Genomic DNA, 24,557 nt, shown 5'->3' with positions numbered 1-24,557 from the left:
TTTGCAGAAAAGGCAAATAGAATGCTCTGCAGCCACAAAACAATATTCTCTACAGAGGCAGTGCAACGTGACTGCTACAGGCTATTTGGAGATGCCACAGCTGTAAATCATCCATGAGCATCTTGCTCAATAATATTAGAGAAAAATAGCAAGCACACTGGATTAGACAGTCCTGTAATTTAATCCAAGTGTTAGTTCTGTTGCAATATCTGGACACAAGGTGGCAAACGAAGGCTAAAGGATGCAGAAATGTAATTTAACCCTTGCAGCAGGAGATAATCTGATCACTCTGCTGAAAGAAAAACTGCAGCATTTCCCCACACATGCTTTCTTCCACCAAACTGATGTTTCAGGCTTGAAGGATGTGCTTCTTGTAAGCTTAGAACACAGTGTTTGCATGGATAGTTATTTTCACTACTCTCTTTTTGCATTTATTGCCAAATATTTTAATTGCTCTTAATCATTTGGTTATCGTTTTTTGAAGTGTTTTAAATGGATTTCTGATATTTTATATCTACTTTTAATGTGAACTACCTTGGGATCACAGGACATTAAGCGGCATTCAAATATGATAAATAAATATGTAAAAATACTGTAGGTATCTGTATTATTTCACTTTGCGCATTCAGAACAGCAAACAATGAAGCTAATGCATCCTCATAAATGCCCATTCTCACAGCAGTTTCCAGGGTTCACCATCCCAAAATGCTACATAACCAATGTAGCATTTCACATTTCATTTTTAATTTGATTTTCAGATTACAGTCATAATATTAGCTTTTCGTCCTATAACTAACGGTGCAGATACTAAGGCAGGATTATAATATGCAAAGAGGTAGAGAATAATGATTCCACTTGGCATGGATTCTGAATTAAGGAAGTTCATAAAGGGAATATTCACCATTTCCTGTCGTCCCCTGTAAAGCTCCCAGATGGTCTGAGGCCTTTTCTGAGATGGGACTGGAAAGACTGCTGGAGAAAAGAGGGTTTTGTTCCATGTAATTGTTTTATCATTTAAGTGAATTTTGACTCATTGCCTCCATCATCAGTTCTCCCATACCATATTCTACACTGTCCAGGAAAAAAGAATTCATGAGAAGCTTCAGGCCAGAGGTGTTTCCAGATGGTAAGAAGTGATGGGAACTTTTCCTTCCTTTATCTTCCTCATGTTAACCTAGGGGGTGTGGACAGAACATAGGTCTATGTGCACATAGATAATGTCTATCTCTGTATTCGCGAAGGCTTTCATGGCCAGGATCTAATGGTTGTTGTGGGTTTTTTGGGATCTTTGGCCCTGTTCTGAAGATGCCAGCCACAGAGACTGGTGAAATGTTAGGAAGAACAACCTTCAGAATACGGCCACAGAGGCCGAAAAACCCACAACAACCAATGTCTATCTCTCCCTCTCTTTTTGCAGCTTTTTGTAGCTGAAATGAAAAATAATAATGATCAGACAGATATCAACACACATCTTGGCCCTGGATGCAGTAAAATTACTTTACATGGTACCAAGTAGAGTTCAGATATATTTTTATTTAAGTAATGCTTTCAGTGAAGCTAGAGCTTATACATTTATACATTTCCTTCCCAGTAGATAATAATTTATACTTTTCACCTTTGATTCTTTTCCCCAGTTTTGCATAAAGTTATATATCAAAAACAAATAGCACCATGGAAACTAAAGGCATAGAAACTGGCCATGTTCCTAGTTCAGCACCTACGTTCAGCTCTCTCCCACCCCACCCCCATGATAGCAAAAATATGAAAACAAAAGAAGAGTAACGCCAATCTGTCAAAGTAGCTGGCAGAAGAAATTATGCTAGCAGATAAAGAGTATGCTTAAGGCAATTCTTGTAGAAGGCAAGGTCAAATGCTGTTAGAATGATAGGTATCAAGAGATGGAGTAATGCTAACTAGCCGTCAAGGGCGGTAGAACATGTGTTTTTGCTGCTGTGCTAATAAAGGAATTTCCTCTGATCCCCAGGCCCCAAAACTAAAAATTTCTTTTAGATTAAAATGTAGGTGTTTCAGCTCAGATGGTAAGCTCTTTGGAAGAGCTGTGGGTGTATCATGTCTGTCACTAATCACCCTAGAGATCACTGCTGCCAAAAGAGAAAGGAAAGAAGATAGTGGGGGTAGGAAAAAAATTCTATATTTATGAGAATAATTTAGGAAACTGCATTTTTCATGTTTCACCTCTTTTTTGATCTGAAACAGTGGTAACAAATGTGTCCCAGAACATGTGAACATCTGTCACATGCAGAACTTCCTAATTTCATAAGGGGCAAGAGGGCGATGTGCCCCAAAATCGATCACGATGGAAAGGATCGTTTTAAAGATATGGAGTGGGTAGACCTTCACCCAGGAAAACTGGAGGGAGCATCTGACACTTCTAGAAACATTCTTTGTGGGTCTGCTTTCTGTATAACATGCCCTCTCTTGTGCAGCACATCCTCCAAACCTCTCCAAATGACCACTAGCTCTGTAGCATCTGTATATATGATCTGCAAATCATTACAGCACATTCTGCTGGTAGGCATATTTTCTATTGGAAAATATGGAGATAAATGCTAATAAAGCTCCTTATATTTGTTGAGTAAGTTTTGTGAAGGCTCTCTGTTAAGTCACATCATGACCCATTTATTATTATCACTATGATGATCACCATCACCATTTCTTGATATATTTTTTTCCTTTTAAAAACCAGGGCAAGGTAAATAAAAATGAACAAAAAATAAAAACAAATGCTGCTCATGTACCGATAACCCACCAGGGTTTGCAACATTTTCTCCTTCCTGTTCACCTAAAAAAAACCTTTGGCAGAGAGCTGGAAACCCCCGGATGCAGAATATGGGAGCTGATTATAGGGAGACCTGAAATTCCTTGCTCCAAAAGCTTCAGTGACTTCCAATCCATTTCCGGGCACAATTCAAATTGCTGGTTCTGACCTGTACACATTAGTCTAGGATGTCTGAAGGACTGCATTTCACAATAGAAGCATGCCTGGGTTTTAAGATCTTCCAGAGAGGCCTTTCCCTCAGTCTCACCACCCTCACAGTTGTTCCTGGTAAGAACACATGAGAGAGCTCAGTAGCTGCTCCCAGTTTGTGGAAACTCCAGGCTGACAAAAACATTTCCCTTTAGGCTTTCTAGTAAGTAACCAGCTCTTAAGGATGGGTTTTTAAAATGTGATTAGAGATGGGCATCAACCTCAGTTCGGAGGATTCTGCCAGTTCATAGACATGGCACCATAGGTGCCACGCATCCCCTTCTCTGCCTCCCTGGCCAATGATCCATTCACCAGTTGGAGCACACTCCTCCACGTCAGCTGTTCAGCCAGTCCCCGGCAGGAGCACAGGTTTGCCTGGCCTGCCTCCTTGTCTGAGTGGGCGATCAGCCAACAAGGTGGGGCAGGGAAGCCCTCGCTTCTGCTAGAGACTGGTTTAACAGCCGAACAGGAAAAGGAAAGGAGTACACATAGGCTGATGAGTGGGGGTCCAGCCATGGAGGTGGGGAAGGATTTTGCAGCACCTATGATGCCATCCGTATGAACCCCTGAACCTATCTCGAAATGCGGTACATTCTTTACTTTTAAATGTGTTGTTATCTTAACCTGTTTCACATTGTTTTTATTCAATAGGTTTATATATAGTAATTTCAGGAGTTTAAATAGTGTAATTTATTGAATTAAATTAAATTAAATATTAAACAATAAATTACACGTTAAATAGTGTAACTTATTGTATCCGTTGTTTAAATATGTTCTAAGATACCTTGGGTCGTCCCCCCTTTTTTAAGAGAAGGGCACAGTACAAATAAAATGGATGGGTAGATGAATGAAGGTATACAAAGGTAGCCATACATACCCCCCAAACATGAAGGCATAGATGCCCTCATAGTCATCTACCACCAGTGAGAATGCCCTTATATAGCTAGATCTCTTTGTCTATTCATCCTCTATCATCCTTCCCACTGACTCAGTATTGCTTCTTTGTCCATGAAAGTGAAATTCTTCTGTTTTTTACTGAGTGATTTTTAGACCACTTATTCTCAGCAGAGATGCTGGGAGAGAGAGGAGGAAATATGGTGTCAGGAAAGCAAGGGCATGCTTAGATACATAAATCAACTTTTACACCACTGTTACTGGATTGTATCCATCTCCCTCTCAGTCAGCAGCATCTCCCAATACTTTACTGACTCATTTCGGGTCACAATCAAACTTCTTCAGACTATTCGGAAAACAATGTTGCAGTAAGCATTACCTCTGGGACTCACTTCTCAAAATGTAACAGTGGCGCACTGATATTACTATGGGAAAAACAGGATGCAAAACGTTTTAGGATAATGATCATGATAACAAATAATAATAACCATGCTTGCGATTCTGCTTCTTTATTTTGTCACAATACACTTTCCCCTCCATCTAAGTATATGAGCTCAACTAAAAACGATTAATGAAGATGATTTATTGCACAGTGAAATGCCATTTGTCTCTGCTGCTGAATTTCCATTTTGTTTTCCTTGGGACTAAATATCTCTCTATCTCCCCCCCTCCCCCCCTTTCATACACTGTAGAATATGATACATCTTATTTCTGTGCCCTGCAGAATGTGTGCCTTGAGAAGCAGAAATTTTGTGCAGATGCTTTAGTTGCTCTTTTAAGGTTTTTAACAGTTGGCTCAATAATTATTTGTTACCATTGCTCTGCATTCATGCTCAATACATAATGCCCTGTCCAACAAACAGCTAATGCCATCATGCAATCATTCAGTCCAAAATACGCATTTAGATCCCACTGTTGTTGAGGAAGGGCAACACGTTTATCTTATAGTATAACTGGACAGTGATATGGCACTGTAGCTGAGCTATTATATGGATCTAAACTATTACTGACAAATAAACTTCTCGACTAGTGATCACCAAAACAGTGCTCAACACTTAATGACAAACATTTGGTGTAACCATGTATTATCAGACAAAGTTACAATGTAGTGGAAGCAACAGAAGATATAGCTGAGGAACTCAGAGGCTTGGAAGCTGTCTCTAGTAAAAAAAAAAACAGATTTCCATGCTTCCATTTGAATTTTAAAACCCTCTAAGCATATCTTCACTCACATTCCAAACACAAGTCAGTGACCACATGTCCTTTTTTCAGTTCTTCATAAGCACTGAATCCCCAGATCCTGCACCTCTTGTTTCTAAGGTAACAGAATGCAATGCCTTCAATTTAAATGAATCCAGCTCTGAATATTCAAGACTGTTTTAACCTCAGAAGCAAGCAAGTAGCAATGGCATCAGAGTAATATGGAGCATTATCTCTGAGACCAGCTTGATTTATGAACAAGGGAAGCATAAATTACCTTTGAAGCAGTAACATTTGAGGACGGGAAGAAACACACTTTCTATCCAGTAGAATGCATTAGAATTTTGCTTTATTTATCCCAAATTAAACAAACAAGATGCCCCAAACACACATCCTCAGTGACTTTCTCTGAGTCATATCTAGACGACCAGACAAAATTGCATGCCAATCATTTATTTACACACAAGCCAGCTTTCAAACTAGATTTCTGAAAGATGCAGCTGCTCCCATTCACTTGCTTTCCTGCACTGCAATTCAACATACTCAGTCTGATAGGTACCACCTTGACAATGTAAGCCCCAATCCTGTTACATCCACATGGTAGTGTAAAACAAAGGGCACATATAACAGCAGTACGTCACTACTAGTTAAAGGATTGAAGGTTTTATTCTTTAAAGTACAACTGATCTGTGGCTTGGCACACTTCAAAGAATAAAAGCCTCAATGCCTTACCTACCTGCTGCTGTGATTTATATCATTTGACTTAGGCAGGGTGCACAAGTACTAGAATTCTAGTCCACAATTTACATTTGGCAAGATGGTGGAAGGAAAAGACACACACACACACACACACACACACACACACACACACACACACACACACACACACACACACACACACACACACACACACACACACACACACACACACACACACACACACAGGTAAAACTGCAGATACACAGATACACAGATACACACACACACACACACACACACACACACAGAGACACAATATTAAAACAAAATGTATTATTTGCACACTTCATTTTAATTCATCACTTCAATTTTCATAACTAACTAATTAATTAAAATTTTAATTAATTGCATTTTTATATTGCCCATCTAGTGGAAAACCATTTTTCTGGTTAATCCACAGCCATACAGAAATTCTCCCAGTCTTCTACCTCCAACCAAAGAGTAATAATTGCTCTCTTTCAGTCTGATTGGCAATACAGGCCTAAAGTTGATTTATTTCCTTCCAGAAAAGGAAATTCTTTATTAATATTATTGTTTGACCTCTAAGAATGATATTTCATTCTTATTGTACCTCTACATACTTAGTAACCCTAACATTAGAACATTGGTTATCCAGCCCTCCCCATTGATAAATTTAAGTACACTTGACTGGATTGTGGCCACCAAAGGCCTGGCATACAGCATCATGAAATACAGAAGAAAATCCCTTCTTAAACAAAACAAGGCAAAACAAAACCTATCATATTCCTTTTCAATGACTGAGATGACACATAAAGTGTTCCCCCCCCCCCCACACACACACACTAGTAGCTTTCCTTAAGGCTTTCTCAACCAGCTGACATTTACAAACAAGTTTTAATTATCTCATCCTTTGGAACAGAGTGGGCTACTTGTGCGCATCCAGATACTGCTGGATTGCTCCTCCCACAGTTTCTCATCATTCAGTATGCTGGCAGGGGCTGAAAGGAGCTTTATTCCCACAACATCAGGACAGTCACATGTTCCCTACCACTGATTTATTGTAATCTAAACTGATCCAAATTCCGATTACTAAGCTGAAGAAGTTGATTAATTGTAAAATCCTTTGTTTGTCTTGGCAGTAAGTGCCACTGTGTTCAGTAGGGTGTATACTTTTTAGGTGCTGAAGTAACTGTGTTTAGATTAGCTCAATCCTAGACTCATCTACTGTATTTAGAAGCAATTTGGAGATCAATGGGATTGGCTAAGAAAGTAGGTGCAGGGTTGCTGCTGAAACACTGTGCCTACATACACAAGAATGACATATGTTCAGAACAATGGAGCTTACTTTTGAATAACCATGTTTAGGGCTGCTTTGTAAAACAGCTCTTGTTAGTCTTGACAAAAGACGATGTTGTGGACCTATGGCTAAGCAGGCCAGGTATCTCCCACAGACAGTAAACACACTGCACACTATAAACTAGAAGTATAAAGACCACAACTTTATTGACTGAATTACAGCCACAGTTCCCCTGGCTAAGCACTGGGGTCAGATTTGTTTCCATCGGGAGGCCCGGGTGCATCACTGAGGTAGCATCTACTTCCCAGATCCCTCTGGGAAGTGACCCAGGGTGGCAGGTCCTCAGAGACCACAAGGGCACATGCCACACCATGGCTCCGTCACCCAAGGGCAAGGCCCTGACACACACACACACACACACACACACACACACACACACACACACACACACACACACACACGAGCTGGGGCAGCCCTGGTCCCCTTGCCTGCTGCTATCAGTGATAGCAGCAGGCAAGACCCGCCTGCCCTCTATCATCCACAGGATCCCTCCCCAATGCTCCCAATCTACCAGCAAAGTTGTGACATGGATACAAAATCGGTAGAAATAACAAATAATCCATTTAAACCGTTATTAACCTCTACATCTCTTAACCTGTAGCAAGCATGGGATGGGTGGGGAGGTTTCCATAAACCCTGGCCCGGGAGAGCCCGTTTATCGGGGGGGGGGGTTGTCAGGCCCCGCCCCCAGTCACACCAGCCAATCCCTGGCTGCCAGCACGACCTTTCAGGGTCTCTCATGGCCTGCCATGTGGCAGCTGCCATTACAAAGCCACAAGGGAGCAAGGGAGGCCAGGCTGCTGCTCTGGCCACAGGTGAGTTTGGGTTCGTCTTGACTACATGGACTCTTAAAAAAAAGAAGCTCATTTTGAATTAACCACCCAGTCCTTCTGTCCTTGTTGTGTATGTGTGATTATCTTCATAAAGAGAACACCGGTTCTGTGCAGATTGTTTCATGCAAAAACACAGGTTGTCCCTATTTTTACAATCTTTAATAAACTCCTTAAGGTGAGCCATTCCTCAAAAGGTTGTCCTGACAACTTGTCTTAGCAAAGAGTAAGAAATTTAGTGAGAATCCTTAATATCCCTAGACATATGTCCTCATTAATCGAGCACTGAAATGGATTTTATGGCTGCATACTAACTTGGGAATAAATCTAGTTGAATGCTAACTAGCTTATATTTAAGTAGACTAGAACAGAACGTTCATCAGCTACAGAACATACTTTGTTAACTACAACTGCATCTAAAGCTACCTTCCAAATTTGCATTTCTGATATCCAATAATGGCTACAATTCAGTGTTTTGTTAAGACTATTAATTTCAGGGTGTATAAGTCTGTGTTTGGGTAAAGTTGTTATTTTCACATAATGAAAACAAAACATTAAGTTCATCATCTTCAGCTTAAGCAACTAGAATCAATTCTTCTAATGATACCCAAACTGCTATTTAAAATAACATCATAGCAATGCTGTACAATTTCCATACTGTCTGATGCAACAGATGAATGAAGATATACATAGGTTATTGCTAGGGGGTGACTCGTGGAATAAGCAGAGAGGGATGACTCATTCCAAACTCAGGGAATACCTCAGTTTCAGTAAGGAGCCTCCTGTGGTTGTTACATGCACAGGCCTCAGGTTGTGTTAGGAGTTAATATACTGATCATCATGCCTCTGCATGCCAAGAAGGGAAATCAAGGCTCCTGGACGACACATGGAGGTCCCTTAGCATACAGATACTGCATCTGGGGAAAACTGGTTTGAATCTCCTACATTTAAAAAAAAAAATCTAATTGTACTTTGTTATTTCATATTTTCTTGCAGATTGATCTGTATCAAGGAAACATTGTTAATGTTTTATGAAACTTGAATCACTCAACATTCTGATAGTCTTACGTTCTTGGAAAGATGTGAAGAGCATCTGGAATCGACTGCTTCGACTGCCTTCATCTGCCCACATGCGGATTACTCCAAGACCTGTGCGCAGCATCACATCATTAGCAACAGTGCTGCAAAACTTAGCTTTTAAATCCTCCACTGAGCTACTTCCATCATAGACAGCCACAAAATTCCTTTTGCATTCATTAGAATTCTGCATTTCATAGTCCAAGAACCGTAAATATATCTACAAAACAAAAAAACAGTGAATATGACAGCATAAACCAACACAGGAACAAAAGTTATTTCAACAGCATTCTTTCATTCAACCAGTCCACTCCTGAGTAATAAAATACTATTCATATTTATGCTCTTGGACAGTAGAAAGTATCAATGGTACATAGCCTTGTGAAAACATCTGAATGGTATTTGTATTTGTTGTTTATTTCCAGGTGACAGGCCCCAGAATAGTATGAGAACATTATTCTATGAATTTACTATTTCCTACAGACATGTACTATTTATATATGCATGCTTATCACCAGATGACTGGCACCAAGTGATGACATGGCTGTATGAATCAGTCATAGCAGAAAATCATCATGAACGATTCTCTGCATCACCGAGATTTTAATGGGAAACTGAAAAGCATTTTATTTCAGCATTTGATAGTTGTGTCATTTGTGCTAAGAGAAGAACAATATACACAGCTGGCTCTCCATCCTTTTTTTGTCATCCTTGTAACAAGAGGTAAGATCTGCTGTTGGAGAATCCAGGAGGCATTTGCTAAAATAAGGCATTCATATTCCTTTCATATCTTCTCAAACTGTATGGATGCTTTATTCTGTAGACCTTGCTCATTTATTTCATGCACTTACGTATTTGAATGGTTTTCACAGCAGTTCAAAATCAAATTGCATTAAAACAGAATGAGCACAAAAACAAACACAACACAACAGGAAGTAGTAACTTAAAGTTAAGCTTGAAACTATGAAACAGGAGAATGAAAAATGCTGTGGCTTAACAATGAAAAAGATAACATGGTAGTCTCTCTCAAGAGGAAATTGTATAAATGATAACTCTCTACCCAAAAAGCCTTTGTTCTAGTTGCTACTTACCTCACCTTAGATGGAGTCTTCATCCAGTAATTTTTGAAAAGCCTAATTTTTGAGTTGCCCAACAGGACCACCATGCAGCATTTTTAGGACAGTGGGTTCATATTTATTTTTGTTTCTAAAATTGTGCATAAAAGAGCAAACAAAATTTCCAGCATTTTGGAACAAGTAGAACACTGTCTACTATATTCTCCTGTGATTTAAACATTTGATGAACCATTCATTTCCTCCTTCGATTGTGCTCAGGAATATTTGGGAAGATAAGAACGAAAGGAAACAGAGAATCTGTAGCAGCACAAATAGAATAGGACTATTCAAAGAATTGAAAAAGAGGACTGGAAGACAGAAAGAAAAGGAATACTAGAGGAAAGATGGGCAAGAGTGCTACAAGGTTACACAGGATTTCTCTTATCACAGTGAGCATCCCTTGCAACATAGTAACAAAAGATTGATTGTAATTTTAAGGTCCCCAATGCCATTTAATTATGAAACAATTAGAGATTTCTGCTCCAAGATCAACAGTTTTTCCATGGAACTAAACTGGGCCTTGGAGGTAAATTGAACTTTTTATGACTGATAGGTTACACAGCACAACTCAACAAGACCAATGAACACTATTTTTGTTTTTCCTTGGAATCACAAAATCCACCCACCAGACACAAATAAGAAAGAGTGGCATAAGGAAATAATGACTAGAAGTGGTGATCTGATAATTATTAGCTAAGGAACAGGTTGTCTGTCAGCTCATCCCAAGAAACTGATCTGAGTACAGTACCAGAATTGAGCTCACAATTCTTCCATCCATAAACCCAATTCTTATCCTCAAGCATTCTTCACTTGGCAGGGAAATAGCTTTTGTAATTGTTTAAAAGTTCAGAAACTCTTGCAGCAAATAAATCAGAAATATATCTTCTGCCTATCCTGCATTCACTTTTACCAGCAGTGGTTTTCCAAGGTTCCAACCCTATTTGGATGCCAGGACCAGAACACAAATCCTTCCACACACAGAGCAGATGCTTTACCATTACAGTGGTGCCTCGACTTACGAACGTCCCTACTTAACGACCATTTCAAGTTACGACAAGCTCCGGCCACAAAATTTTGCTTCTACTTGCAACCGGAGCTTCCACTTATAAACAGAAAAACGAACAGCCGCCTAGAGTGGTCGTTTTGACCAGATAGGCAGGGTACAAATAGAATAAATAAATAAATAAATAAATAAACAAACAAACAAATAAATAAATAAGGCACGGGGGGAAAGGCAGGAAATTCAAATTTCTAACTGTAGGTGGCGACAAGGCTGCTTCTTTGTAGCGCTTTTGCCCCAGCAATTAGACACTGTGCGTCGGAGGAGGCTCGGGACTGCCTCCGTCTGCTTCTGAGAGAGAGTATGTGTGTTTGTAGTGAGGCTTCGGGCTGCCTGGTAAGGTAAGGTGCTGCTTTCTGCTTTTTAAAAACGTTTCTGGGTGTTTTTGCAGGATGGTTTTGAGCTGGGAGGGTTATGTTTCTGTGCTGTGATGGGTCTTGGGGGTTTGTTTGTTTTTTGTTTCTTCCCCCCATTTCTGATGGGTCTTGGGGGGTTTTGTTGCTTTTTTGGAGTGTTTTTCCCCCATTTCCAATGAGTCTTGGGGTGTTTGTTTGTTTTTGGCTGTTTTCCCCATTTCCGATGGGTCTTGGGGGTTTGGTTGCTTTTTGGGGTTTTACCCCCATTTCTGATGGTTCTTGGGGGGTTGTTTGTTTTTTGGCTTCCCCCCCATTTCCGATGGGTCTTGGGTTTTTTTTTTTTTGCTTCCCCCCATTTCTGATGGGTCTTGGGGGGTTTGGTTGCTTTTTTGGCTTTTTTCCCCATGTCCAATGGCTCTTGGGGATTTTGTTTGTTTGTTGGCTTCTCCCCCATTTCCGATGGGTCTTCGGGGGTTGTTTGTCTTTTGCTTCCCCTCTTTTCCGATGGGTCTTGGAGGGTTTGTTTGGTTTTTTGCTTCCCCCCATTTCCCATGGGTGTTGGGGGGTTTGTTTGTCTTTTTGCTTCCCCCCATTTCCGATGGGTCTTGGAAGGGGTTTGGTTGCTTTTTGGGATGTTTTTCCCATTTTCCCATTTTCCTTTGTTTTCTTTGCATTTCTGACCTGCCCCCTTTGTTCTCTATGCATTTCCGATCTGCTCTGTTTGTTTTCTGTCCATTTCCAATTGGTCTTGCATGCTTGATTGCTTCCCCCCACTTCAGCTGGAAGGGATTAGTCGCGTTTCCAATGAACCTTGCAGTGATTTTTTTTTTGGTGATTTTTTTTCTTAAGACAGAATGGATTAATTGCATTTCAATGCAATCCTATGGGAAATGGTCCTTCGACTTACGACCATTTTGAATTATGCCCATCTTCTGGAATGGATTATGGTCGTAAATCGAGGCACTACTGTACGTTCTTTTTCTAAAAGGAAGCCACAGCTCCCTCTTGGCTTTGTGGTAGGTAGGTAGGTAGGTAGGTAGGTAGGTAGGTAGGTAGGTCGGTCGGTCGGTCGGTCGGTCGGTCGGTCGGTCGGTCGGTCGGTCGGTCGGTCGGTCGGTCGGTCGGTCGGTAGGTGAGCTGAAATCCTGTTGTGTAGTTATGTAAGTGATGTACCTTTTAGATACAAATTGCCATAAGTGAAGAAATCTCCAAGGACATTACCTTTGAACTCTTGAGTTGCAGAACTCAGTATCCAACAGATAATGTCTAGAGAGATTTCTTAACTCACAGCAATTCATTTTCTAAAGTTGTACTGTTTTAACTTTGCAACAGTTAATAATAATTTATGAATAACAATGTATTAGCAGTTTTATTAATCTTTCATTGCAGCAGATATGCAGGTTGTTTTCTCCAAGGGCATTCATCTAAAAGATTTATTTCTGTTTGGCCAACTTCAGTCTGTAATGACAATTCATCTCAAATGAGGTGGCATTAAGTCATCAGTATGAAGATAATAGATATAGCAGATCTAAATCATATTTATGCTGGTGATACCCAAGTCTACCAGTCTTATTCTGAGCTTAGTGATGACATCTGGACTTCCTTGATGAGCTGCCTATTGGACATCTCATCATGGATGTCTTCATCTGAAGCTGAACATGGATACAACTGAAGTCTTGGTCTTTCATCTGGATCACCTTGTCTGTCCCTTAACTGTTCCTTCTCTTTTCCTCCAGGGTTGTTGTGTGATTCCTGAGTCTGAGGCTATGGATCTCAGTGTTTTAGTGGATAATTGGCTATTTCATTCATTTCTGAATGTGACAGCCAAGGTATGTAATTTCCATCTTGGTAATATCTATTAGATCCAATTATTCCTGACTCATAAGACTACGAATGTCCTGAACTACTGTAACAACATTTTGGTAGGTCTTTCTTCTTCATCATTCCATTCTCTCACTCTTGTACAAAATAGTAGTGTATGAGCAGTTTTAAATTTACTCCCATATTTCCCATCATTGTAGGGCATTGCATTGGCTACCTATTAGGTCAAAGACATTGTTTAAAATTCTTCTCTTGACCTGCAAAACCTTATGCAAAACTCGTGGGGCTACCTTTGAGGCTGATGCGGAAACTCCAAGTGGTGCAGAATGCGGCGGCCAGACTCCTTAGTGGAGTGAGAAAATACCATCATATCTCTCCTACTCTGGCCGCACTGCATTGGCTGCCGATTCAGTTCTGCATTGACTTCAAAGTGTTGATGCTTACGTATAAAACCCTAAACGGTTTAGGGCCTCAATATTTGACGGAATGCCTACTCCTACCAAGACCTACCCATATCACTTGATGGAGTCAGGAGGTGAGGCTGAGAGGCCTGATGCCAAGGGAGGCCCAAAAGGAAAAAACAAGAAATTGGGCCTTCTCGGCGGTGGCTCCTCGTCTCTAGAACAACCTCCCTCCAGAGATTTGTGCGGGCCCGTCACTGGGTATTTTTAAGACCCAACTAAAAACTTGGATGTTTAAGCAGGCCTTCCCTCCAGTCAACACTTAATTTTTTTCTTTCTCCACTTATCTTTTGTTATTTTTCCATCTTGAAGAATCTGTTTATTATTTGATAATTTTCATTTTGCTATATGTATATGTTACTCTTTATTTTGTCTGGAAGCCGCCTAGAGTGGTCGCAATGACCAGATAGGTGGGGTATTAAATAAATAAATAAATAAATAAATAAATAAATAAATAAATAAATAAATAAATAAATAAATAAATAAATAAATAAATAAATAAATAAATAAATAAATAAATAAATAAATAAACAAACAAACAAACAAACAAACAAATAAATAAATATGCTTTTCCTGTCCAAATTATTTGGCAGAACTGGTGGCATGGCACCAGTTTCTCTTAAGAGAACTCAATCTACAGATTCTGGACTTTTGTTGGTTCTTGAACTAAGGTAACTAATTCCACATTTGGGGCATTTCCCCACTTGGCTCCAAATCTGTGGAATTCTTTCCCCCAGCTCCTTCCTACAGAAACAGAATTGGAGAAGTTTAGACAAGGTTTGAAAACCCATCTATTCAACTTGGAGGCACAGGTGTCAGGTGTAGGGAGAGTTGAGTGACCCTTGTATTTTATTTTGACTGTTTAACTGGTTTGTTGGTAGTGTAGAGAGCAATTATTATAACTGTTATTGTTGCCATCTTCATCATGAGCTGCAGATCTCTGAAATAACCGCATCAAATCCGCAAAAAAAAATCAGCAATATCAGCAATAGCAGACATATTGCACCAATGTATAAATGATTACTATTAGGTTTTTAGGTAAAACATGTTATCTGTTATATAATACCAGTCAAAGATGAGGGGTTCAAATTTTTAAATCCTCATAGTAACAATTATTATTATGGTGAATTGAGATGAAGGCTGTCGGTCAGGAGCTCAGGGTAATACAACATACCACATCATCATCACGATCATGATCATCATTATTAAACAGATGAGGTATGTTGTTTTACCCTGAGCTTGCAGCCTTCGTGTCAAGTCACCAGACTAAGCTTTTACCCTATACCTCCTGGAGATGCACTAGTAAGCATGACAGAGAGGATTATGTTGCAAACAAACTGGTGTTAAGGGAATCCTACTCCTGAACGATCCAGCTTTCAAAAAGACTGAACATAAGCTGTTCAAACTCTTACTTGTGTTGCTTTGTAAAAATGGAACAATTTGCTTTAATCCACAACCTCCTTAGCCTGAAAAGCATTACAATAGATGCAGCAGTATTTATTCTGCACTTCACACTTAACTAATCAAGATCAATTGATTCAAAACTTCTAGCACAATCATTGCAGAATCTGTTAAACATAATTCTCTTCATCCAGGCTGCATTTTAATAGTTTCTGCTTTGGAGTCTAATCCTAACCATTTTTGTCATTTTGTCATTTTTCCCTTTAATCAATCTGCAATCAATCCATAATATCTATGGCAATTGTTCAAATTCCATTTAAAAAATTACCAATATTTTAAAGCTCTATACATAACAGCAAAGGGGCCTAGAGATGTCCTAGCCTAAACTCTATTATCAAAGTAATAATTCTGAATATTAACTGCAGTCTCATTCTTCTATTCTGTTTAACATATGTTAACTTTAATAATGCATTTATACTTGTAGTAGTTAGTTAACACAATCTTATATCCATAAACTGCCTCATCTTGGAATCTGATAATGAGGGAGAATGGATGGTTCTCAGTTAGGCCGAATAGACTGTATAAAGGAGTTCAGGAAAAAAAAATATCCTATTCAAAATCTCCAGACCAGTTCAGTGAACATATTTTTTTCATATTATTCAGTGTGAGGGAGAACCAACAGCACAATATTATGTTGTGGAATTTTCTACCACAGGATGTCATTATTGGGGAAATGAAAATCTTTCTGATTCTCTTTAATCACATTCCACCCGCATATTCTTTCCACCCTTTGATTTGTTTTGTATACTGTACCTTCATGAGTTGAGTAGCGTTCCTTCTCACAATATGTCTCAAAAAGTGTGAAAAAGCTTCTGGAAATCTGTTTGTCTGGATTGGTTGGATGAGCCTTTTCAGAACGTAGAAGCAATGTTGATAAATGAAACTTGTAAAATTACACAAGCTGATGTTGTGTGGAATTATTGCAACGATGAAATTCTTATACTGTGATACTCATATGAATTTTGATATGGTTGAAAATGACTGATTTCATTCTGGATTATAGACCTAGAGGTCTGTAAAGTTCTATAGGGAGATGTTGAGGCATCAGACTCCTTGACCTAACAACTTAATTCATTGTCATATGTCACATCAATTCTTGTTTAACATATTTGATAATGACATTTATTCTAACAGAAGCTGGCAGAAATAGACTCCAGGATGACTGTGCTAAAAAATCCTTGTCTTCTTTTTCCATGACATATTTGTAAAAACAAGACAATCATATTTTGTTTCAAGATTACTTCCAAGAGTACAGGCAGAGATCTAGTCACAACACAAATCTTCTTAGCCAGAATAGAGAGACAAGATTGGCTGCTTGAAAACTAAAGGACAGCCTGACCTCCTGGAAGGAAGGAAGAAAACAGATTTAAAAGAATGGGTCTGATGAAGGAAAGCAGCCTCTTGAAGTGACCTGTTTGCCAGCAAGCCGTGTGTCTCTACAGTATGTTTTGAATCAGCTGAATTTAAAATAGAGAATGACCATTCTTACAATTTTGCTGTTTAAATACAGTGGATGAATGTTGGGGCTTAATTTATGACTCATTATGAGCTAGTTTTATTCTGTGAATATTGAAAGCATTTTTCACAGATACGCTATGTTGTTTGTGTAATAAAAAAATAGGAAAGAACAAGAGCAATTTCTCTTTACAAACAGTTGCTTTTTAAAACGTGGTTTATTCTCATACAGCATCTAAAAGTTTCCAAATACTGTAAGCCTAGTCATAAATCTCCGCTCAAAATTTGTCAGTTTTGTGATGCAAAGATGCAACATAAAACATAATTATCCTTTGGTATTTCCACTTATCCAAATGTTGTGCTGTAATCCTCTGATTAGAAAACCATGTACCGTATAGGAAAAGTTGTAAGGGTTTGTAGCCTATTTAAGACCAATGAGTTTTATTTGGCATAGGTTTTTGTGGACTGCAGCAAATGCATGGGATGTGGCCATTATAGCCACATTCAGTGTACGGATGGACAGAAGATTTCACATGTAAGTGAAATGCAGAAGATGTGACATGTTGGCTAGAACCTCTTTCTCACTCTCCTTATAGCAGTTGAGGGTTCTTTATACACATTTAAAATTTCCCTGTTTTGATTAACCCTAAACAGTGACTTCACACATACAATTTACTATAACAGAACATTAATGCATAATGTTGATGGTCTGTTTCTGGATACATATTGAAACGTACTCAGGAAACATCCGTTCACTTTCTATGACAAGTACAGGATATTCCCAGTCCCACATAGAAGTTATGGAATGTTTTCATTCATGAGATTTACTGGATGATGAGCTGCGTCTTCACCTATTAGTAGTGCTGAGATTAGAGGAGGGAAGCATACCTGACACAATCAGTCACTTGACATGCTTTAAGTCAGATGTGCCAAAATAATGTAATGAAACTTTGCACACAGAGTGGAAACAGTACATTCATATTATATAATCTAGCTCTCTGGATAGGTCAGTGGTTTAGATATCTGGCTTCAGAGCCAGATGTTGGGAATTTTATTCCCCACTGTGCTTCCTAGGAGAAGAGCCAGCCTATATAGCCATGGTCAAATTGCACAGTCCCAGGGTGACCCCAGAAAAAGGGAATGGTAAACCACTTGAATACTCTCTTACATAGGAAACCATAAGAAGCGTCGTGAAAAGTCAGATTCAGCTTAATAGCACAGTATTATTATTACTCTATAGCCTACTTTTCCTGAAGGAAGTTCTATAAAATAAAATATAAACTTCAGTTGATAGAGACTTCTTCCCCACACATGCCTTCCTTGATATATTTTTTGTCTTTTGCTGAAAGCTCTAATTTGAAATTCTAGTCATGAAAGGCTTTTGTCACTTAACATCATACATTAATGCCAGTGTGGAAAGAGGTCTGCCTTTTTTTACATATTTTGTTTCAGCTATCTACTTTCAAGAAAAGAATAAAAGTAGCCACATTAGTGTATTATAACAAAACAAACAAACAGCCAACAGTTTTGTGACACCATAAAGAATGGATTGGCTTACACAAAAAGAGTCTTCAGGGTATCACAAGTTCAATTTTCTCTCAACTAATGCTTTGAAATGATTCTTCCCTACCCTGATGATATCCTATAAGTAACACGATAGGCTTCTTAAAACAAACCCATTACAAACATACAGTATGTGCAATTCTGAATGTTATACGTGTTTGTATCTATACTAATTGGTGCAGTTTCACATTGATAAATTTCCTCTCCTTCTTTCCAGTAGAGTGTTACAACCAAGTGCAAATAGCCTCTCAAAATTGTCCATCCTATTTGTGGGCAGAAATTGGAGGGACAATTTTCCGAAACATCTCCAAGGTGAGGTGAAATTATCCAACAGTTTATTAAAGATAGAGCTCACTGTTTGTTATAATTGTAGCACAATTTTTTTCTTTTCACCTAAAGGTTGTTTTGCTGCAAGTTACAATAATAGTAGCTGCATAGAGAGCCTGACCACCGTTTCAATTCCTTTAGAATTTACTGTGTATTGTGTCATCTAAAGCAGTGATCCCCAACCTTGGGCCTCCAGATGTTCTTGGACTCCCAGAAATCCTGGCCATCACCAGTTGGTGATGAAAGCTTCTGAGAGTTGTAGTCCAAGAACATCTGGAGGCCCAAGGTTGGGGACCACTAATCTAAAGGCATTGTGGTGTTATGGTGGCAGGGAGACAGCCACCAAAATGTATACTGGAGGAAAAACTGGAAGTATTCTGCAAAATGGCCTCCTATTTAAAAATAAAAAGTAAGTCAAATATCAGAATATTTCTAAGAAATCTTCTGAGAAATTTTGGCTCAGCATTGCTTGTCATTTTTCAAGGTTCAGCATATTACCCAGAGCCTTGCAAATGTTACATGGTGGTGGGTAACTGTAGGTACCTCTTATATCTACTGCAGAAGATCTTTACATTATAACTCTTTCCCAGCTAAGCCCCACAGCATATAGGAGCAAGAGAAGTGTTGTATACACCTTCAGGAAAAAGTTGAAGCTTGTACTATGTCAGCTGACTGGATAGCTCAGTGAGCTGAAGCACCTGGCTGCAGAAGTAGGGTTGGGAATTAAATATCCTGCGGTGCCTTGTAGGAGAAGAGCCAGCCTGTGTGGTCTTGGTCTAGGTGGTCCCAGAGTGCCTAGGGAAGAAGGCAATGGTAAACTCTATCCTTATAAAAACCCTGGAAGGAGTCACCACAAGTTAGAATTATTATTAGTGTTGTGTTATAATTTACCATCTGAATTCCCCAAAATTTTGTTTCCTCATGAAAAAGGTTTTCAGTTTTCTGCCTCATTCTTAGAGCCTTTTTGGCACTATTTTTGACTTTGCCTTGAGAGTGCTGCTTATGTGCATGTTTTCTTTCTATTGCACATCTTTTCGTCACTCTAAAACTTCTCTAGTTGTTCATCTTTCCTGATCTGAAACAGCCCTGTGAAGAAGTCAAATTATGCCATCTTTCTATGGGCTTTATCTGAAGTCGGAGGATGGCAGCTACAACAGGGATGGTTATACAATGAAATTTAGTACGTTTACACTTCTCCTTATTCCCTCTCATCTGCCCAAGTAAGCACAAGAATGCTGAATGTCGCTCATGAGAATTTATCTTAAATTTCTTCTTGAAAATTTGTATTCTATTAAATTGAAAGCTTGTAGCATCTTACATGGACAAAGGAAATCACTAAATGATTATTTCACAGGGGAAAAGTTGAAAGGCATATTTCCTGACATATTGGCTAAGATGTAATGCACATATCAATAAACATTATAGTAGGACCCCTGCATTTGTGGGATCAGTATCCACAGTTTCACTTATCCACTGTATCTGAAAATATCAAAAATATATTTTTTAAAAATCCAAGAAACACATACTTCTATGATGCAGTTACCAGAACTGGCCACTAGAGGGAGCCAGTGACTATGCTGTGTACAGCGTTCACTATTATCCACATTTTTGCATCTGCAAGGGAGGACTTGGAATTCCACTGTACTTCTAATTTTCTAGAAACATTTTCAACAGAGAACAAGACAAAGCATGCAACTGTTACCTTCTTTTTTATGTATAAAAATACAGGTTCTTTGGCTATTCCTGTGAAGAGTTATGGGCTATCCTCTAGTGTTTTATGAACTAACATTTGTAATTTTTGTATTGCAAGTAGTATCTCATAAAACATAATAATATGTCAGGGAAGAACTAACTATTGCATATTATATTTTCATACTTCTGTTTGAAAATGTCAGTGAACGCTGCTGTTTCAAATTGTCCATTCCATGTTTTTTGGCTAAAATAAATGACATGCTGTGGAGCTGAATGCTTGGGGTTTGGTAAAATGCAAAATGCCAGTGCTATTAGCCACAAAAGTGATAAAACATCCCTGCCACTCTGGCATATATAATTTATAGCTCCTGATCATATTACGGTTGAAATGATTGTCTTGTCACCTGTTAAGGCTGGTATTCTCATCATCAGAATGAAAAAACAACACAGGCTGAATCGGACAATTTCCCTCTTTCATTTTAAGCTGAACATAATAGGGAAGCTCTGATTGCATAGCTTTAGAGGAAAGAATGACGGTGAACTATGAATAACATATAACTTCAGTAAAAGGCAGATCATAATCTCTTTATAGTGTATCGCTTTTGATGAATTTTCTTGCATCAGTCATTGAACATTTGCTGTGACAAGAAGATTGATTGGGTGGGTAAGGAAAGCATCACAAGACTTAAGACTATATTCCCGAAAAGACCATTTCATTTTCGCACACATTCATCCACAAAGATATTGTAATTTAGACTAGGAGAAATGTATCCTCCAGAAAGGTAATCAATTTCCCTCCAAATACGTATCTCAAATCTGTATGTTGTAAGAAACATAAACTCTCATTGGCTGAGGTGGTCACTTCAAAGCCGGATAGGAATTTTGGGTCCATCTCACCTAATTGGCACGTATTTTTATCACTCCCTGTTTACCCAAGGGACTTTTATGGTGGATAAGAGGCTGAGTCATGCTTAAATAGGTCACACTGGTGGGTAGTGTGAAACAGGATGTGAGTATTGGTGAATTCCCAAGAAGCACACAAGGTGCTATTGCACCCAGTGTCATAGCAACCAAGATCCAAAGATTTGCTTGGTGGGATGAAGGACACCTGGTGGGATGGCTTTGTATGCTATCCATCTAAGGTTTAGAGGATTGGATGTTTGGCAGATGGGGAGGCTTTCCCAATTTTAGCTGGCAGGTGTCTCTCCAGGTTAGGTGGAGACATATTGATTCTCTCCCTCATGTGCCCAGTGTATATTAGCGCACATTTTCTGCAACTAATTTGTGTGCCCTGAGCACAAATGTCTAAAGAGATATTCTTTCTAAGAGCTTTCAGCTGAGGATGCTTAGAAGCCATCAGGACTTCATGAAGCCCTTTAACTGAAATTAGATGAAGGTGCTCATAATCTCTCTTCAGACCTCCACATTTGCAGCACAAAGCTTGGAAGTGTATCCACTGAGGTCAAAGATGCTTGAGAGAGAGTGAGAGAATGGGGACTTGAGTATAAAGGCAAAGCGAGCAGCTGGGAAAGTTATGGGAAAAGTTAGAAGAGATGCAATAGTCTTCAATGTGTTGTGTTCAAGGCTTTAAATTAAAGTTACACTGTTTTGTGCTTCCATCTCTACTTGACTCTGTGAGATCAGTGGGCTTCTGGATTCCAGCTACACAGTGAATGAACAAGGAAAACACACAACCCTGTCCTAGCTTGGGGAGATGTTTTCTGCTCAGTGGACTCTCAATTGTGGAGTCCCGCTGGGGTCAATCATCTCCCCAATGCTATTTAATATCTGTATGAGGCCACTGGGGGAAGTCATCAAGAGTTTTGGAGCTTTGTGTCACCAATATGTGGATGATACTCAACTCTATCTCTCCTTCCATCCTTCTGCAGCACTCTGTCCCTTGAGCGCTGCCTGGATGCAGTGCTGGGATGGATGAGGGACAACAGATTGAGGCTGAACATGGACAAGACAGAAATCCTGAGGCTGGGGGCCCCTAGTGTCTGTGGTCTGGGTGCCTCCCTATCTTTTCGGGGGGGCACTCTTTCCATGAAAGATGAAGTTCATAGGTTGGGCATGCTTTTGGACTCATCCCTATCAATGACACCTCAGATAGCGTTTGTGGTCCAATCCGCTTATTTCCACCTAAAGCAGATTGCCCAGCTATGTATGTCCCTACCTTGACACCACACTGGTAGTCTCAAGATTAGACTACTGTAATGCCCTCTATGTGGGGCTGCCCTTGGAACTGCTGCGGAGACTGCAATGAATCCAGAGTGCGGCGATCAGACTTCTGAGTGGGGTTAGAAAATACCAACATATCTGCCCCCACCCTGGCCACCTTGCACTTCCGTACCAGTTTCAAGGTGATGGTACTAACCTGTAAGGCCCTAAACAGTTTGGGACCTTGATATTTTGTCAAGTGTCTCCTTCCAGTTAGATCTGCCTGCCCTATAAGATTGTCACAGGCAGGGCAGTTGAGAGTTCCGACCCTGAGAGAGGCCCGGCAAACAACCACTAGAAACCAGGACTTCTCAGTGGTAGTGCCACAATTATGGAACTCGCTTCCACCCGAAGTCCACCCGGCTCCTTCACTGGGCACATTCAAAAAGCTACTAAAAACCTGGCTATTTAGACAGGCCTTCCCTGAACAAACTACACTCTGATACAACAGTGTCCAATAATATAACTTTTATCATGCTGCCATGCTCCATGTTTTTATATTTTTCTACGCTTTTAATTGTATTTATTGTATTGTAATTTTATCCTCACTGCACTTTAGGATTTTTTTTTTCGCCCCATGTATGGATGTTGTTATTTGCTATTTTGTTACTTTGTTGTTTTATTTTATTTGTTGAAAACCACCCAGAGTGGCCTTGGCTGCCAGATGGGTGGTATATAAAATAAATAAATAAATAAATATCCTTTGGTAGAGCTCCCTTACTTCTTTTAGGAGTCCTGAAGTGGGTTACAGAGTCTTAAACTGGGGCATAGAAACCCCAGGCAAATAAGAAGCAGATAGCGAAGATATGTATGGAAAACCCTGTCTGCCATGTTGACTTTGCAAAGTAGCTCTAGGGGACACACAGTTCTATTTGAGAAGCAATGGGCAGGAAGAAGGTGCATCCATGTTTTTCCCCCTCCAGTCTCCTTCCACCAGTGTGGAGAAAAAGCCCAGCATACATGCAAAAGGAAAAGTGGCTGCCAGACAGTTGAACAAGAACATTGTTAAATAAAGTCCGTTTTCTTGCTCACCATTTCCTTCTGGAAACAGCATCCTTGAGCCATTAAGCTGTGAAGGAAGTGGAAGCAAAAGCTATAGTTCTGTCCCAATAAATATAATATAAAAATAACTGGGATGGGACAGGGGTAGAAAAAAAAACAATTCCCTTTTTTTATGCCAAGAGAAAGAAATGAGGAAATCACTTTAGCAAGGATATAGGGTTAAAGAGTAGAGGGAAAGGAAGAAAATTAAATGATAGACATTCTTGAAAGATGAAAAAGGACTCAGGAGACTAGAGAGTTATTAATGTTTGGAACCCACTTGTTCAATGATATGGATTTTACCTCTCTTTCCACCATCTCCAGACAGGGAAACAAAAGCTGATTCTGAAATAGTCATATAATCATATGGTATGCTAGCAATGTTAAAGATTTTCTTTTGCAAAAAATAAATTTTAACCTCTCAAGCAAAATTAAAACAATTACATTATAATCCACAAGTGAAACAATTCAATCACATAGCAAAACTACGCCTAGCACAAAAATATCCTTATGCTAGAATATACCAAAATCAATACAGATAATATTATTGTAGTGTCCCCCTTTATTATGTTAATTGTTCATGCATATTCATGTTGCAAGCGGATGTTATAAGAGGCGGAGCTAAGAGAGATCTTTTAAGAGGCGGAGCCTGAGGGTCTGTAAGGGGAGCCAGTCAGAGAGCGAGAGAGAGTCAGAGTATTAGTAGTGTGAGAGAGTGGAGAAGGAGATAGAGTGTGGAGTTTGGGGAAATCTGAGAGGTGATTAGAGTTAGGAGTGTATTATCAAATAGAAGACTGTTGTTAATAATAAATTTATCTAAAGAAGATATTAATGAATCACTATCAGTTTCTGTAATCAATAAACAAGTGTGGACCTGAATCTTTATCTTCCAGAAGTAATGGTGATTTAGTGATCACC

General features: G+C 39.3%; 1 protein-coding gene across 5 annotated transcripts in view; it reads right to left on the bottom strand.

Moving 5' to 3' along the window:
- NETO1 (neuropilin and tolloid like 1) overlaps positions 1-24,557 on the bottom strand; it is a 121,676-nt gene that overhangs the window by 22,435 nt on the left and 74,684 nt on the right. For 4 of the 5 annotated variants that reach the window (XR_013545283.1, XR_002300815.3, XM_072998754.2 and 1 more), the window contains one exon: positions 9,059-9,287. The exons of the other annotated variant lie outside the window; for it this stretch is intronic. Coding sequence is in view for 2 of the 4 variants with exons in the window: in XM_072998754.2 (XP_072854855.1) it covers positions 9,059-9,287 (229 nt within the window). In the remaining 2 variants the exon portion in view is untranslated. The remainder of the gene's footprint in view (positions 1-9,058; positions 9,288-24,557) is intronic. 5 annotated transcript variants of the gene reach the window in all.

The sequence above is a fragment of the Pogona vitticeps genome, chromosome 4 (assembly GCF_051106095.1).
Source record: "Pogona vitticeps strain Pit_001003342236 chromosome 4, PviZW2.1, whole genome shotgun sequence".
Taxonomy (NCBI): domain Eukaryota; kingdom Metazoa; phylum Chordata; class Lepidosauria; order Squamata; family Agamidae; genus Pogona; species Pogona vitticeps.
The sequence above is the reverse complement of the archived record's forward strand: the minus strand, read 5'-3'. Positions and strand labels throughout refer to the sequence as shown.